The 18886-nt window shown below is 43.8% G+C and overlaps 1 protein-coding gene across 1 annotated transcript; it reads right to left on the bottom strand.

Annotated features, from left to right (window-relative positions):
* Positions 1-3652: 3652 nt before the first annotated feature.
* Spata5l1 (spermatogenesis associated 5 like 1) lies at positions 3653-17618 on the bottom strand. Its single transcript, XM_028784983.1, has 8 exons — positions 16490-17618; positions 15544-15729; positions 12120-12278; positions 9231-9440; positions 8298-8490; positions 6746-6876; positions 5585-5710; positions 3653-4908 (listed from the first exon to the last, which is right to left on the bottom strand). The coding sequence occupies exons 1-8, from the start codon at positions 17561-17563 to the stop codon at positions 4744-4746; spliced, it is 2244 nt and encodes a 747-aa protein (XP_028640816.1). The 5' UTR covers positions 17564-17618; the 3' UTR covers positions 3653-4743.
* Between the last annotated feature and the right edge of the window lie 1268 nt (positions 17619-18886).

Genomic DNA, 18886 nt, shown 5'->3' with positions numbered 1-18886 from the left:
CTTCTTCTTCTTCTTCTTCTTCTTCTTCTTCTTCTTCTTCTTCTTCTTTAAAAGAGGGAAACTAAACAAAATTCAACTGCAGAAGATTCTAGGTGCCCATTTCTGCTGCAGACTCCGAGTGTTGGCTTCGGCTTTGGGTAGCCCCTAACTCAGCAATTTTGGCTAACAGTTTTCTTTGGAAGTAATTCCACTAGGCCAGTGGCTATACACCAGACACTGAGATGGATTCCTTGGATATGGATGGGAGCCGGGGGGGGGGGGCTGAGGGGGGAGGAGCAGGAGGAGAATACCTTGCTAGATGCAGAAATGTTCAAGACATGCAGCTGGTAAGTGGCAGAGACGAAATCAGAACGGAAGTCTGGCTCCTAACACCAGAATTCTCAGTGCACCCTTCTCTTTAAGTGAAACAAGCCTGATTTCTTTAAGTTATTTAAAAACACACTGAAGGGCCTAAGTTTCCCTCAGTGGGAAACCCCTAGCCTAGAATGTGCTGGAATGTTCAGCCTATAAGTCACAGGATGCTCAACACATTTACAAATTGTGACATTATGTCACAATGTCAAGAAGTTGGATGATCCTGTGAACTGGATCAAACTTCCAGTACAACTCCCCTTCTGCAGTTATGAAACTTTTTTGCTGGGAGGCGGGGGCAGCGTCTTACTACAACATAGCCCAGGCTGGCTTCAAACTTAAGATCATCCTATTCAGTTGACTGGGTGTTGGGACCATAGATGTGTATACAACTACACTGTGCCAAAAGAGAACACCTTTTAAAAGATTATTTTATGATTCTTTGAGAATTTCATTCAAGGGTTTTGATCATACCTCCATTCTTCCTCTGACTCCTCCCAGATCCACACCTACCGCCCTCCCCTCCCAACTAAGTAGTTTTTGTTTGCTTGTTTTAAATAACCCATTGAGGCCAATTTGTGCTTCCCATATAATCTGGGGTGTGGGCTCATCCACTGAAGCATTGTCACCTGCCAAGGGCCACATTCTTAAAGAAAACTGATTCTCCCTTCTGGAAAAGCCACCAACTATCCATGGCTCTTTAGCTAAGGGTCGGGGTTTGTGAACGCCTTCCCCGTGCTGACCTTGGATTAGTTTGCTCTTCCTCAGGTCCTGCTGCACCCAGATGCCATGAGGTCATGAGTGCAGCTGTCCTGTCATGTCCAGAGGACACTGTTTAGTTCCAGTCCCCCACAACCCCTGGTTCTTACAACCACCTCCCCATGATAGTCTTTGAATGTGCAGAGGTGGTTATGGAATAGATGTCCCATGTGTGGATGAATCCTCAAATGACAATTTAGTCTCTGCATTTAGACTCTGCATAACTAACCAGTATCCACTGTACAAACCCCTCTGCTGAAGTGCTGCAGCCTGAGAGCTGCACTAGCCTATAGAGATATGGATTTAAAGGGCGGTAGATATTGTAGTAGGCTCACCCCGGGGCCTGGGAACTTCTCAACTATAGGCTCTTGGCCAGATTTACAGTATCAGGCACGGGTTCCCTTCTGTGGAGAGAGTCTCAAATCCAATCAGATTTTCTTAAGTACAATCCATTTTTCTAATGGTTGGTTAATTCTGTAGTTTGTGTCATGACTGTACCTAAGGGGATTGGTGAGCAGTGTCTTACTGCAACATAGCCAAGGCTAGCCTTGCACATTGGTCATTATTGTAGTTCACAGCTGGGTGAGGCCATTGATGACCCCTACCCCCACCCCTCAGCAACCTACATAGCATCATCCAGTACATGTCTAGACATATATCCAAAGGACTCTTTCCTTCTGCAGAGACACATGCTTATCAGTGTTCATAACTGCTCTAGTCACAATAGCTAGCAAATTTACCATAGTATTAATCATTCAGAATAGGTTCCAGATAGTGAAGTCGTTAGGTTATTCTATTTTTGTTTCCAAGCTTTCAGAATAAAATGCTAAAGGAATTGGAAAATATATATCTACATACTGTATATATATATATTAACCTTTAAATGATGCTTCTTTCTACTTGTAGCAAGGACAGGTAGATCTAGGAAGCCACACCTTTGTCCTTTTGCATAACACCCAGGTGTGCTGAGTTCTGGAGGATCCAGGGGTAATGTTAGTTGTTTTCCCCTTGGATTAATGGAATTACAGCAGTTTGGGATGGTTTTTATTTAACAGCTAATCTTACTAAGGCAACTGCACCAATTTAAATAGTAAATTATCTGCTAAATATTGTTACAAAAATAAGTAAATGACTAAAGAGCCATCATAGAGTGTGCTCTTTTGTCTGAGGTTGCTGTGGGCAGAAGCATCCAGAATTTCCCATCATCCAGTTCTTCAGAATTCAAACACTTTCCCAAATGAAATAGAGCTTGTAGCCTCACCGCCACACTCCCTATAACTAGAACACAGGCTCCTCCCACTACACACACACACACCTTACTCAAGCACAAGTACTGGCATCCAGGTGTGACACCAAGCCACTGCTGCCTGGGATCCTAGGAAGTGAAGCAGCTCTGGTAGGCCCCAGAGTTCCCACTAGGACACTAGGCAGTATCACTGTGATCTTGTCAATTCTTTAAGGAAGCTTTGTCTCCCTCACTCCAAGTGCTAGACACTTTTAGAGCCTTCTGTAGCCACCGTGACTTGACTCAAACACATTAAGCTGTGGTCGGTTGTTTCTCACCCTCGGATCTAAACTTAACCAGCCCTGTCAGGCTTGATGAGAAAAATGGAGAATCCTCATTATTGTTTGAAGTTTTTTCTGACAAACCTGGACAGTGGGCTACACTAATCCCATCACCTCATCCTTCAGTAGCTGCTCCACCAGGTTTGACACTGGGATTTCCAGGCATTCTTTATGCTAGGGTCAACTACTAAGGCTAGAGAGTAGTCTGGGAGCTCAGGGGGAAAATACACACTTGTCAACTTACTGATGTCTTTCCAGGCCAAGGATTCATTTTCCACAAAGAAGGTTTTGGTGTGAAAGGGGAAAGGGGAGTATTTGGGGTGAGAAACCAGTGAGAAAGAAGGGATGGGAGAGACAGCATGAACCAAGCACACGTGTGTGAGAATGCCATGAAAACCGACTTAGGATACTATAAAATGCTAACTAAAACATAAAAAGAAGTCTTGGCACATTTTGGTGACAGGAGCCCAGATGCCATCCTGAGTGGAGAATGGTCCAGCAAGATTCCCTGCATACTATAGGGAAAATAATCAACACCATGTACTGTTGTGGATTGCCCTGGTGCTGTTTGTATTCTGATGTTAATTCTGCTTCCTCAAGAGGGGCTGCCCAACCAGATCACTCGTGATTTCATGTCAACCTTCTCCCCATTTTAACTGGTCAAATAAAGGATAGAGCCTGTGATTGGGCAGTGAAAGGGAAAGGCAAGGAAAGGAAAGGTTTTAGAGAGTGGGGCAAGAGTAGGAAACAAGAGAGAAAGATGGAACAGAACCACATGGCCTGGAGAAGACACAAGTAGCAAAGGATCTCATAGCTGGGGAATAGAGTAGTGTAGTGGTAAATCTGCCCAGTCTAGGTGTACAGCTTATAAATCTTGTATCTGAGTTGGTTTTGCATGGGCTTATTGGGGTTGGAGTTTTACTGCAACAGTGTACTATTGTTACTCTGGGATTAAAAGAAACCAAGAACTGGAAGGTTAAATAGCAAAGGGTTTTTAATTTTTAGTTGCTTCTATAAAAATAAAAACACAAAGACAAATCTATGACCTCAAATTACATATAAAAGGGAGAAAGTTACGTGTATAATAGAGAAACTAAACAACACTGAGTGATCAGAACAAACACTACAACACTACAAACCAGGGCTGACTGTTCAACAAAAATAAACAAACAGACAAACAATAAAACCTTGATCTACATTTCTCAAAGATGTTGAGGCCAAGAGAGACTGAGAATTGTATCCAAGTTAAGACATGGAAGACTCATGACAACTAAACTCAGTGTGTAATCCCAGACTAAATCATCTGACAGGAAAGACCATCACTGGGACAGAGAGAATACACCGACTACATTAAAATACAGCTGTTGATGTTAAGCTTTCCGGAGTTTGTGAGTTAATTATCACATAAGGCAGTTTTATTTGTGTGGCACACGTGCTCAGCACTAGCTATAATGGAGCATTATGCATGGATGGCCATGAACTGTATGTTTGGGGGACAGGCATGTATGAGAGCGAACTCCCCAAATCATCTCACCTGGTGGTGTCACTATCTTGCTGGAATAACCACACTACTCCATGACATTCACAACAAAACCACCTAATGGCACACTTCTCAGTGTCATCCCCAAGACTAAGTGACTCAAGGCTCTAGTGCAGTCCCAAGCTGTTAAGAAAACGGTGTGTGTGTGGAGGAGAAGCAAAGACAAATGTGAGAAAATGCTAGAGTGGAGAACCCGGGTCAGAGCATGCCAAAGAGCTCTGTTCTGTTCCCTCAACTCTCCTGTAAGCATGAAATACTTCAAAGTCATAGATGACCAAACAAAAATAATTATCCTAACAAAATCACACATATGATTTTCATTATGGTTTTTAATATATCTTCTAGAAGTAAGACGGTCCTTATCAATCAAGTTCTCTCTCTCTCTCTCTCTCTCTCTCTCTCTCTCTCTCTCTCTCTCTCTCTCTCTCTCTCTCTCTCTCTCTCTTCCTGTTCCCTATCCCTTCCCCCCTCATGAAAGTGTGAAGTTGCAAGCCATTTCATATGAAAAAACTGAATAAAATAAAAATTTAATGATCTTCCAAGTTAGAAAGTCCTTTCTTAAATAAGTTTTCGTAGAAAGTCAACTCTTCCGGAGTTAAGGACGGCTTCACAGTCTTGAGTGCTTCTGTGAAGTGCTCCTGTTTCACTGTGGTTGCTTCCAGTCCGCTTTCTTGCAGAGCAAACAAGGCAGCCTGAAGGATACAAGCAGTAGGCAATAGTCAAATTGCTTCACATTAAAACTAACAGTAACTGCCAACACAGCAATCTGGTGGCAAATCCTTGGTGTCACATCAAAGGACTTCAATGCCATCAAAAAACACTAAAAGTTAAGGTAACTAAAAATCCACCATAGACCATAATTTCCTGTACATTAAAAAAATCCAGCCTTAAATAGGCAAACTGCAGAATAACATACATGCCCTGAATTCACATATAGTCAAAATGAGAGGAATCATGCAGCTCTGCTCATAAAAGAAAAGATGGCACATCTTATGACCTGGCAATGCTCCTTGTAGCATGTACATGTATGGAAGATCTAACTCCACACTCTCACCACAGACACACTGTTCATGGCAGAATGTAGAAACTCAGAGCTCAAAAGCTGCACAGCTCGTCTCCAGTGTGGGAGTAAGCAGAGTGGTCCCCTTTGGTGGGCAGCAGGGGGAGAGGGTAGGAAGAGTCGAAGGAAGATTCTAGAATACCAACAATCTCTTCCTGACACAAATACTGGTTATAAAAGTGTGGTCACTTCACAGTCATTCAGTATTATATCCTTAAGATCTATGCATTCTTCTCAACTTTATATTTAGTAAAGCTACAGAAAAGGAAAACCACTCAAAGACTCCGAATAAAACAGTGCACACTCACTTCTTTGCAGAGGTTTCTAAGATCAGCTCCAGAGAAAAAACAGGTTTCTGCTGCTAGGTTTTCTAGTGAAACATCAGGTCCTATTGGCATGTTGTTTGTACAGACTTTTAAAATAGAAAGCCTGCCCTGGAAGAAAATAAACAAACAAAAACATATTTACAATGTTATAACATTTATGTTCAACACTAATACAGTAAACATTTTAAGTTCAAATTTCTTATCACATTACAAAGTGTGTGTGTGGTGTATGTGCTGTGTGTGTTGTGTGGGTGTGTGGAGAAGAGTGGTATATGTGTGTGTAATGTGTATGTAGTGACTGTGTGTGTGTGTGATGTATGTATGGTGTGTGCATTTGGGGTGTGTGACTGTGTGTGTGTGTGTGTATGATGTATATATTTGTGTGGTGTATATATATAGTGTATATATTTTGTGGTGTGTGTGGGGTGTATATTTGTGTGTATGATATGTGTGTGTCTTCATAGTCAAACAATATCACTCATGCTTCTGAAAGAGAGATTGAGTCATTAATGGTCTACACAGCAATCATGAAAAACAAATATTTTCTTAATTAACTTTTGAAGTTGCCAGTCATAACCATTTCTCCTTATGAGACAAGATGATTCTCTTTTGGGAACAGAAGTACTATCAGAATAGGTTTAGAAGCAAACACATGATTTATCAGACACATTTAGAAGCATCAGACATTTACTAAAAAAAGAGATCTCTTTAAAACTTGATAAAATACCAAGGAAGGAAAAATTAGCTCCTGGAGCCCTTTACCATCTGACAGTGGTTCCGGGTGTTTAAGAGCAAAGCATTTCCTGACTGGACATGCTGCGGTCCCCACAGACCCGGACCACTGCCAAAGCCCTTTCAGTGACTCAAATGCCTGAGGATCCTTCCATCCCAGATACAGCGACACCCGGTGCCCTCAGTACTGCTGGGAGCATAGAGTCAGTTTGAGGCATGTCTCCCTGAAGGCAGGGCCAGGGAACCAGCATAGACAAACACGTGACTTTATGAAGAATCACCAAGCAACAAACTAGGTACCAGCATTGCACAGTGAGAGCAGGACACACTGTCCACGCTACCCAGTCTGGAATTTATGTAGCCACGCTAACGAGACACACTGCTGATGCAAAGGAAACAGGAACTGCGTACCTCTCGATCAGGAGGGGGGACGTAGATGATCTTATCTAATCTTCCAGGCCGTAACAAGGCATCGTCTAACACATCAGGCCTATTTGTTGCCACAACAATCATGACACTCTGATTAAGAATTTCTTGACACTCTGAGGGAAAGCATATAACACAAAGTAACATCAACAAACTGTAAATTATTAAAATCCTTCAAGTTAAGTCCATATGAGAAAGTACTGTGTTTGAAAAGAATAACCCTCTTTTGGAACCAGGATGCTACACTCAAGCCCAGCCGCCTTCTTGGTATAAAGCCACCCGCAACAACTCATTAATCAAAGAGCTACCTCGTGTCTCTGAAGGAATGGCTAGTCCTGACAGGCGGTTCTCCGTGTGAGAACTGGTGAGAAGCCAGATGGAAGAACACCTGGCCAGTTCCTGAATCCACCCAAGCACTCAAAGAACAGCAATCATAAAGAAGCTGCTTGCAAGGGCAGAATGCATGACTAATGGGCACAGGTACAGTTCTGGAAAGTCTAGCTTTCAATACCCACAGAGGTGGAAATTTACTTTTTATCCTTCTTTCCAGAGGCAGAAATGATGAAAATCAAGCTGAACTGAAGTTATACAAACCCTGGATGAGAAGTAACATTTGTTTCTGTTTGAGGTAGAGTCTCACATACCTCAAGCTGTCCCAAAACTCTTTACCCAACAAAATTGACCTTAAAAGCCGTGTTTGCACTTCCTGAGCACTGGGTTTACAGTGCTCACCGGCACACTTGGCTTATGTGGTGTGGGGATAGAACCCAGGGTGTGGGCCTGCCAGGCAGTCACTCTGCCACTGAGCTACATACACTCCCAGCCCAAAAGAAGAAACATTTAAAAGACAGTGAGGCCTAAAATCAGAACCACTCCTAGAGTTGAATAGTCCAAGCAGTCTTCCAGTGTTTACCCTCAAAGCAACAAGTTTCCCAGCATGCTAACGGGCTAATGTACAGCATCATGAGATCGATCACCTCATCATGGGTCTCTGCTAATTACAGCGGTTAAAGTGCTCCTTCTGTGAATGATTTTTAAAATGTGAAATAAACAACATGATTATCCTAAAGTAATTCAGAAATGACCTGCTCAGGACAAGAAGCCACTATTTCTGAACAAGAGGCTCACAGACACAGGGCACCCCAAAGCCACCTTCGCTGACTCTCAACTATCAAAGTTACTTAAGGGCTAATTTGTTTTGTAATGTTTCACACACACAAACTGAAGAAGGGATAAGTCCTTCTTCGGGATATACACATGAAAATAATCTCCCTTCTCCAGTAAGCAAAAAATATTTCTCATTCTTAGAAAAATTAAATTCACATATTAGAGAATTATAAAACTTTTCACTTTCTTCTGTCCAAGTCTCAACTTTTATTCGCCCTGCAAAAGTACCAAGAATTCAAATGAAATCATATAAATCCCTCTGTAGGATGACTTCAGCCTGGGAAAAGCAGCTGTGCGGGAATGCTATCTAATTCTGGAGCATTCTAGCTGACAGACAGTGTTCAGAGTGTCTCCAGCTCCTGGTATTTACCCTGTCGGCTGGCTTTGCTCCCTCTTCTCTCTACCGTCCTAACTCCCACACCATCGAGCTCGTTCAGCAGAACTGAAAGAACTCGCTCCTGGGCATCACATCCCAAGGTGCCGACTGAGCGAGACCCCAAGACTGAGTCAATTTCATCCAAAAACACAAGCGCTGGAGTATTGGCTCTTGCTTGTCGAAATACCTTAGTGAGGGAAGAAAAACACAACGTCACACGCCGTTCCGGTGACTGCTTTCACTTTCCTATTTGTAATTATTAAAACAGAAAAATGAAGATTCTAAGTACTTACAAACTAGAGAATAGATAAGTAAAACAAGGGCCAAAGATAGATAGTTGCTTAAAAATTGTCTTCTCAAAAGCTATTTAACATAGAATTTCAGAATTTCTTTTAAGGCAGGATTTCAGTATGTAGCCCAGGCTGGCTGGGATCTGCCTGTCACTGTCTCCTCAGTACTAAAATTAAAGATATATGCCACCAAATCCATCTGGTGATGATGCTGAACTTTAAAAACCATGATAAAAGTGCTGGAAAGATGCCTCAGGGGTTAAGAGTGCATACTGTTCTTATAAAGGCCCTGAGTTCACTTCCTAGTACCCACACTGGGAGAGTCATAATCTTCTGCAACTCCAGCTCCAGGGGATCCAGCATCCCTTTCTGGGTCTATGAGAACACCTGCACACAAGTGCATATAGCCTACCTGGACACACACACATATACATGGTCTTTAAAAATGGCAAAAATAAATAAAAGACAAAATTTCTGATTGGTAAAAGCTCACCTCTACCTTCCTCAAAGTCAGAGAGGAAAATTTACCAAACAGTAGCAGTCCGTGGAAGGGTTATGGGGAAGAGGACTCTTGTTTTAAATTTAAGCATATATACCTTTCACAACAGGAAAAAGCACAACTTAAAGATACACCAACCTGAGACAAGACTTTTTCTGAGTCTCCAACAAAAGGAGAGAAGAGATCAGCCCCACACACCGACACGAAGGAGCAGTGGCAGCCTGTGGCCAGGGCCCTCACCAGAGTAGTTTTAGCACATCCAGGGGGACCATACAGGAGAAGGCCCTTTGGCTGTGTCAGACCCATCCTGGCAAACTCCTGAGGAAACTTTAGAGGCCACTCAACACACTGTAAATAGGCAGAGACAGAGAGATATTAGTGCACCAGCAACATGCCAAATCTCTCCCTCATCTGGGACTTCCCACAACCTGTTGGGCTCAAATAGCCTCCTGTCCTCATGACAGCCCAGGAAGCCAGGTCCCTACCACTTGGCTCATCTGCACCCAAGCACTTTCACTTGTGAGACCATGCTATGCCTGAATGTCCTCCCAAAATCTCTCTGTGGCTACTCTTCTTAAACTTTTAATTATCTTTTCCTTTCTGCGTCTGGTTGTTTTGTCTGTATGTATGTACACATACTATGTATATGCCTGGTCCCTGCAGAGGTCAGAAGTCATTGGATCCCCCTAAAACTGGAGTTATGGATGGTTATAAGCTGCCATATGGGTTTGGGGAACTGAATCTGGTCCTCTACAAGAACAAGAAGCGCTCTTATTGTGCTGAGCCATCTCTCCAGCCCCATGTGGCTATTCTCCCTCTCACTAACTCAATAGTACCTGCTTGAAGAAGTCTTCCCCAAGAACCGGGGCAGTACAGAGCCCCTTCTCTCAGCCACAGCCTGGACTGCCTTCCACCTTCCTTAGACCGTTTATAGTTCACTACTACTCCTCTTCCATGACAGGCTGGCCACTCTGCTCTTGCTACAGAATCAGCAGCATTGGTTCATGCCTACAGCAGGCACTCAAGAAATGTTACTGAATGCTGAAGAAGCCTGGCCACCTCTAAGGCAAGTGGGTTTACCATCATTTTACAGACTCTGAAGCTCAGGCCTAGAAAAGTTAGCAGTGAACTGTGCAATTTATTCTTAGTGAGGTGGCAGAACCAACACTGGCCTCAAGAAAGAAAGAAAAGAGTGTAAGGGGGGAGCTTTGTTCCGAAGGAGAGAGACTTTTAAACTAACAATCAGGGACAGGCACTCCAAGGAGAGATGACACAAAAAGAGAGGCATGAAGCCATCGAATACGCTGCCCGATCAGTGTGCTGAAGCACTGGAGATGAAGTGGAGGCAGACCAAAACAGAGAGACGAACAACAGTCCAGACGGCAACACAGAAATATGTGGAGCACACTAGAAGGCTGGAAGATCAGTCAGTGAAGACGTGGAGGACAGACTGGTGACTGAAACATAAGAAATTGTATTTTACAAAGTCCTAGTGCCATACTTCTGACAGGGAACTGCTGGTTGACTGTGTTCACTGAGGTAAGGAATTTTAGGTATAGCGGGGGAGTTGTTAGTTTGTTTATTTCCTTTTGTTTTTCTTTGAGAGGGGGTCTTACTATGTAGCCCTGACAGTCCTAAAATTTACCAGACCAAGCTGGCCTCAAACTGAAAGAAATCCACCTGTCCCTGTCTCCCAAGTGCTGGGATTAAAGGCATGCATCCTACACCTGGCTTTAGATGGACCCTGGACACAACATGTTGACAGCTCTGTGGTTACCTAGCAGACAGGCAGCTAAGCAGTCCTGATGACATGAAGAAAAAAAGTCTACCCAAGACTTATCAAGGGACAGCTAAGACGGATCTTAGACCCTGCCAATCACCTTGGACTACAGAAAGGGTATCTGGGACGGGAGAGATGGCTCAGTGGTTAATAGCACTTGCTGCTCTTGCAAAGGACCTACGCTTTGCTCTCAGAACCTACATGGTGTTTCACAACCATCCATAACTCCAGTCTCAGGGCATCTGACACCCTCCTCTGACCTCCAGGGGCAGCAAGCATGCATGTGGTGCCAATGTATACATAGGACCAAAACACTAATATGCATAAAATAAAAATAATTTTAAAGAAAGAAAAATGTCCATAAGTCTCTCAAGCATCAACATTTCAGGGAAGGTAGAAGAGTGTCCAGAAAGGTAGGAAACTGCCACAACCAGGCTAATAGAAGACATCAGAAGAAGTGTGGCTGGTGTCTCTTCGGCATCAATACTGTGAAAGTTAAACAAGACAAGCCCATAGGAAGGGCTCTCTATAACTTCAAACTCCAGCACCATGGAGGAAAAACCATAGCACTTGCATATAACCTACAATCTACCAGCTATAATACTTAATAAAGCAAATGCCATGTACATAGTTGGCATATGGCGTTACCTACGGTAAAATAACAAGAAAAAAATGTCGAATCTGTTCAGTGCAGACAGTATTTTACACAGCTGCATCCAAAGATGCAGAACCATGGAAACACAGGCCAAATGTTCTCATTTACCCGCTCTCAAACTACAGTAGCTCGTAAACAGCTGACAGCCTGAGTGTCTCAAAAATTAAAGGATTTACTATCCATCTTATCACAGGAATTCTGTTGACCTGTGTTTTAGATTATAATGAACTCTTTAAAGCAAAATCTTAAAAGATTAAGACAGGGAAACATACCGGGCAGTGGTGGCGCACGCCTTTAATCCCAGCACTTGGGAGGCAGAGGCAGGCGGATTTCTGAGTTTGAGGCCAGCCTGGTCTACAGAGTGAGTTCCAGGACAGCCAGGGCTACACAGAGAAGCCCTGTCTTGAAAAACCTAAAAGACAGAGAAACACAAAAACTAGTATCTACAGAAGTCTAACTAAATAAAGACTAAATAAATGACCAGGAATTTGGATAAGAGGGCTAGCTAGCACAGCTTGATTACAGCATTTTCACTACAGACACTGAAGCCTCTAGGGGATTCTGCCAGAATAAGCTGCTCAGTAACTGTTACCTGCTGTAACTTCAATTTTACGTCTTCAAGTCCACCTATCTGCTCCCAGCCAACAGGCTTGATGTCCATCAGGCCAATGGAACTTCGAAATGATGAGGGCTGAATCTTTTTAAAAGCTTCAAGAAAATCTGTTTCCTCAATTTTAGGACTGTCTTGGTCCTGAAGAAATATATCCCAAAAAGAAAAATGAAGTAAAAAATTAGGTAGGCCTTTTCTATAGAATACATGGTACATAAGAAACTCTAAAAGAAAACAAAAAACAAACAACAACAAAAACCCCAACACTCTTCTGAACTTATAAATGTAATCATCACTATTCTCAAGTTCAAGCATCTTTGTCAATCATTCCCTCAAAGTGGAAGCACTGAGCTCACTCGTTCAGTTTAAATTCTAACAGCTACAACTGTTAACAGATTGTCTTCTAAAGAAGCCATAGCCAGGAAGAAACACTACTCAACACTGTGTTGATTAAATTTCTTCAGTTCAGAGTGAAACAGGAAAAATAACAGGATTAGAAAGTCATTGTGTTTTCAAGTTCTATAAAAGCTATTCTGAGTAAGAACATTGACAAGGGGACATTTTTAGGTCTCAAGGTGTCTCCTCACACACTTCCTTATTAGTAGCAAACAAGAAAATAGCTGCAAGGTGGAGAACTGGACACTGGCCTGATAGCGGGTCAGTTAGCATCCAATGAGCAGCCTGCAGCTATCTTGTGCCTAGATATGGTAAAGACATAATCCTGACTGTGTACTGTTCCCAACAGGGATATACACTTGGAATCTAAATATCATTTATATCATTCTATAAAATAACCGGCCTGAGTCACTCATGTCAAAGTCACAAATCTGAGATCGAAAAAATTATTCTCAAACGGCTCTTATAAAATAAAAACCATGTGTGCACACACTCAAACACACACACACACACACACACACACACACACACACACGCGCGACAGACAAGGGAGAACATGATAACGCTAACTTAGCAAATGTTAAAAACTGTGACTTTGGATAAAGGGGTTTGGTGAAGGTCTAACTATTTTGCAAACTTTCCAATAAAATTTAAATGACTTTGAAAATAAAATGTTAAAAAACACTTTTAAAGGAAATGACTTTTGGTGGTCTTGTCTTCCTGTCCTTAAGGTTCTTTCCATATGAAGGAAATGGGCTGAAAGGCCTTCTCCTGCTCTTTAGTGAGCAAGTCACCTGTCTGCCCATCTTCAGACGTTCAGATCAGTGAGCTACACCCTCACTGCTCTTCTTCCCTGTAACATCAGGCATTCACACTAGTTCATGATTTTTTTTTCTATCACTCCAGCGAAGCTTTTAACTCATCAAAAGCTCCTTGTGCTCATTTCTAGTTCACCTATATTGTTGTTGAATAATCTGCCTTCCTATCAAATTCTAAGTATTGGGTTGTCTACAAATGTTCAACTATTATCTATTTTACAGCATTTAGAGAAGACCATGAAAATGGATACTTATGGTAGACCTATTCCGAACAGTATTATCTAAATATGTTAGCAACTGTCACCCCTAATGTAATGTTTTAGGCAAAGCTCATTTTTTTTATATTTTGTCATCCTGCTTAATGTGAATCACATGTTTAATGAGAAAACATTCTGACAAACAATTTAGTCATTGTTGTATGTTTGTTCTACTGTTGATGAAAAGACTTATGTGGGCTGGAGAGATGGCTCAGCAGTTAAGAGCACTAACTGCACTTCCAGAGGTCCTGAGTTCAACTCACAGCAACCACATGGTGGCTCACAACCATCTGCAATGGGATCTGATGCCCTCTTCTGGTGTGTCTGAAGACAGCAACAGTGTACTTAAACAAATGAAATGAATAGATCTTAAAAAAAAAAAAAAAAAAGAGCCAGGCAGTGGTGGCGCATGCCTTTAATCCCAGCACTTGGGAGGCAGAGGCAGGCGGATTTCTGAGTTCGGAGGCTAGTCTGGTCTACAGAGTGAGTTCCAGGACAGCCAGGGCTACACAGAGAAACCCTGTCTCGAAAAACAAAAAAGAAAAACAAAAAACAAAAAACAAAAAAAAAAGAAAAGACTTATTTATGGCACATTATCACATATTTTTGTTTTGTTTCTTTGATTTGCTGGCTTACAGTATTAGATTCTGGGTACCTGAACTCTAATTTTGAGAATACCAACTAGCATTTGGAAATCTCACTCAAGACCACTTGTGAGCTGCAATCCTATTTGACTCTCATCGCCTTGCAGGCACTAAGTCCTTTCTCTCCTGTATTTATTAAACTATGTTTCTAATTCTTGTCATTGCACTAGTTCAGAAAAACTTTAATGGATTCCTTGTCTGCCCTGATACAGACAGAGCTCTTCACCTGCCTAGTGAGAGGGAAAAAAGATAAGTCAGTACCTTCCCAGATGTCTGTCCCTTCTCCTTTCCCTGGGCTGTTTCAGAACTCAGCCATCCCTGTGGTGACTAGACTTAGGTAGGCCCCTCTTCAAGTAGCAGTGAGCTGACTGGTCCACCTAAGTCAGAGATGCTGAAGTTCAAAGCCTGGAACTTCACAAAGCAGAGGGAATTCCAAATGCGCCTCCCTTCTCTCCGGATCTCTTACTCTTTCTCACAAGGAACATACATTTTCACACCTTCACACAGGGACTCATTAAAACACTAAGCAATTTGGTACCAAATCCATTAAGATGAGGACTTAGAAGTTCATATAACTTCTTCCCACCTTCAGTATTAGAATGAAAATAATGGAAAAGTTGGGAAAGATATAAATTATTTAGATAAAAATTTAGGATGTTATGAAGTTGAAATGTCTCAGAATCCTCAGCTACTAAAATTATTACTTTCTGAAGAGGTCTAGACACCCGGGTTATCATATACGAAATGATTTGGTTTTCAAAATAATAGTGCTACAAAATATTATATTTAGGATAACCCTAAATATTTTAAAGTAATTACTAATTTAAGATTTGAAGATCAATGACAATCTTTAAATCTGGGTAAAAGCTATGGAAAGTTTTAGCACTATTTTTGTGCCTTTCTGTGTAAGTCTGAAGTGGTGCTCAAAAGCTCTAAATTCAAATCTGTCTGATTATTCTGAGGGACACTGTCTTTCCTGGCTGCTCCAGCATCTAGCACTAGGGAGTTACTGAGGAAAATTCACCATGGAGACTTTCCTGGAAGACTCGGCCATTTATCCTCATCTTTAGTCATATATTTATATGGAGTAGAGATGTATATTTAGGTTATATTTGTACACATATGTTCATACACACACACACACTCACACACTCACACTCACAGAAACAGCTGTGGAGCCTACCAGCCATGCCAAGGAATGGATGTACTTACCACCTTTCTTAACCTCACAATAATCTGTCATATTCATCTGAAAGATTACCATAGCTTCTGACAGGTGAACACTTCCTACCTTCTCATTCTTGAGAAGGGCACACATGGCAGCCTCCCTACAGAGTGCTGTCAGGTCAGCACCGACATAGCCAACCGTCATTTCTGCCAGGAGACCTAAATCTACATGACTGGAGACGGGCATCTTTGAAGTAATCACTTGCAGAATTGCCTCTCTTTGTTTTAGTGTGGGCATCCCAATGACAACCTACAGGCAAAGCAAAAAGTAGAGAAATCAGAAGCAGGCAACTTAAAATCTTTAAAAAGCACCCTCATTAATATGTACAGTCACTCAGCAAACCTTTCTGGAACTTGTATCATGACCTTCTAAGCACACCTTAGATTATGAATACAAGAAAATGCCGGTTGTCCAGTGGAACAACAGTGGCTGGAATCTTCATAATGAAAACTCTATATTTCACTGAAGAAGTCTTTGTTGTTTTTTTGAGAACACAACAAATTCTGGCAATCATGGATCAAATAACAGACTAGATAATCTAGGCCCTTGTTCTTTGGAAGCAGGGCCCTTTAATAGATGGTGCAAGGAAGAAATCCACTCAAGTCCTCGAAAGACTTAAGAGAATTCTACCACAAATTTTAAATACTTAACAATTCCCTAGGGGGAAAAAAAAGCCACTTGAGGACCAAAGCTCCTAAGGAAGACAGCCCTGACAACTTAGGAAGTCATTGTAGGACAGGAAGCTGGTATCCTGACAGGAATGAATACATTTAGGGGCTAATGACTGTTTTTATTTACCTTCCTTGCCTTCTCTTACTAAGTTCTCATCCCAAAGGCTATTTCAGTTTAATATACTTGCAACAGGCTTAGTTACCTCAACAAAGCAAACGACCATCCTGCTTCCCACAACGATTTGAACCCAGGTTCTGGGTGGCATGCATGTCACAAGTGATCTACAAATCCTGCCTGACCCAGCTGTCCAAAAAGGCGAGCTTTCAGGAACTTTTACCTCTCTGTCAAACCTCCCCGGCCTGCGAAGCGCTGGGTCTAACTCGTCTGGCCGGTTGGTGGCTCCCACGACCACAACCTCTCTGTCCCCGTGGATGCCGTCCAGCAGCGTCAACACCTGGGCCACCACGCGGCTCTCGGGAGCTCGCTGGGAGCCGCCTCTCCGGGGACACAGGGCGTCCACTTCGTCCAGGAAGAGGAGGCTGGGCCCGCGGCTGGCCAGCTCCTGGGCGCGCTGGAAGACGCGCCGCACGTTCTCCTCGGTCTCCCCGGGCCGGGAGCCCTGCAGCGCCGGGGCGCTCACCGCCAGCAGCTCGGCGCCGGTCTCGCGGGCCACGGCCCGCACTAACTGAGTCTTGCCCACTCCCGGGGGTCCCGCCAGGAGCACCCCGCGGGGCACCGCCAGCCCTAACGCAGCTAAGGCGAGCGGATAGCGCAGCGGCAGGCGGAGCAGCTCTCTCAGAGAGTCGGCCGTCTCCGACAGGCCCCCAAGGGTCACCTCCCCCGGAGGCTCGACCTGTGGCGGAGGCTTGTCGCTGAGCGTGATGCCGGTATGCGGAGTGACCCACCCGGCGGGCTCTGGGTCCGGTGTCCCGCCCACCACGTGCAGCGCAGCTACAGGGCCGGGGACGCCCGGCGGGGTGGCCACCACGTGTCCCCGCGACACCGGCCGGTTGCGCAGCAGCTCCTGCGCTACCTCCAGCACCGCGGCGGAACTCGGAGCTCCCGCCTGCGGCCGCAGCACCGGCCACACCTCTAGGCGCCGCAGGGGCGGACAGGGCACCGGTTGCAAGCAGTCCATACCGATCCTCCCCGCGGCCGCCGCGGCTCCGGGGCTCGCGCACTGCGGGTCCAGCTGCACAAAGCCGTCCGCCCCGTCGCGCCGCGGCCAGGCCGTACAGAGGCAGCAGCCGCCGGCTGGCAAGGAGATCCTCAGCGGCGAGCCCAGGCGCGCGCCCAGGGTGCGGAAGGCGGCCGGCCCCAAGCGGCAGCGCTGCGTGCCCCGGTCCCGGGGATCCACCGGCAGCAGCTTCAAAAGCTGCCCGTCGGGGCAGGGCCCCGAGTCCGGAGCCATGACTAGGAAACGCACGCCAGGGAAAGCCCGGCAGCAGTTCACCCCGCTGCCGGATGCGGGCGGCGCGCATGCGCCATTAAGGAACAAGCCACTGATTGACGGTCGAAAGGACTTCTGGGAAAGTGAGAAAAGGCTGGGTCTCGGTAAACTTCAGACGCCTGGTTGTCTGTCCAAAAGCCTCAAAGAAAAGGTCTCCGCTGCCATCTGACAAACATCATACGGTTGCTCCATTAGGCCATAAGAGTTTTCATTTTGTGAAAATATTTCTTAAGGAAAAAGAAAAACACAAGCTGCTGACAAGGTGTAACCTGTTAAGAGGTATAAACAAGGTGCAAATAAAATATCCGCCGAGTTACTCATGATGCTCGCACCTTATGAAGTATATTTTATTCTCGTTCCAAAAAGCTTTGAGCGTCTAGATATGGGAAAGAAGACGTAATAAGACATAATAACCATCTTCAATATGTAAAGGGATATATGTGAAAGCTAGCGTACTTGTGAATAGCTGTGGTATAGAACTGACCAGGAAACAGAAGTTTAATGGGGTGATTTTAAGAGGTTTTTCTCTGCATATTTTGACCATGGTTGCATAAAAGGTACATCTGATGGTCATAAGCGATGCCAACGGAGGCAATTAGAGCTAAGTTAGCCTTACAGATTTCTGCACTGATTTAAAACAGAGGTAGAGGTTACGCTAGTAGGGATACGGTGTGGAGAAGAGTACATGTTTTGTGTCACATGCAGAGGCTGACCCCATTCAGGGCAGGACTATAAAGTTCTCTGACCTTAGCCAAGAAATACATGACTTCCCCACAAAAACAGTCACTCCTCTCCTATGTCACAAATATTAAGAAAAGATTCTGTTCCTGGGCCCTCAACTCTCGTTCATTCTCTGTAGAACTATAGATTATCTTTCCCAGGCAGCCTTAACCCATCCTTCTCCTCTAAATCAGACCACTTTCATGTATTGCTTCAGTCATCCGTACATCTGAATTCATCATACTTACAATGACGTAATCTTGTAGGAAACCATTCTAAGCTGGGTGTGATGGTTCATACTTGTATCTCAACATTTGGGAGCCTACGTAAGGATTATCACAATTTCCAGCTCAACCTGTGCTACGTAGTGAGGTCTAGGCAAGCCTAAACTACAGAATGAAGAAACGTCTCAAAAAACAAAACAAAATAAGACCTTGAAAAGAAAAACATCATAATAACAGTTCCGTGATTCTTTTGTTGGGTTACAGGACTCCAAATTTGGCAATTCTATGAGCACTATTTAAAGCACCAAACGCATGCACCACTAGAGGGAGTCCAGAACCA

This window comes from Grammomys surdaster, unplaced genomic scaffold (assembly GCF_004785775.1).
Source record: "Grammomys surdaster isolate TR1022 unplaced genomic scaffold, NIH_TR_1.0 124988, whole genome shotgun sequence".
Classification (NCBI taxonomy): Eukaryota; Metazoa; Chordata; class Mammalia; order Rodentia; family Muridae; genus Grammomys; species Grammomys surdaster.
The sequence above is the reverse complement of the archived record's forward strand: the minus strand, read 5'-3'. Positions and strand labels throughout refer to the sequence as shown.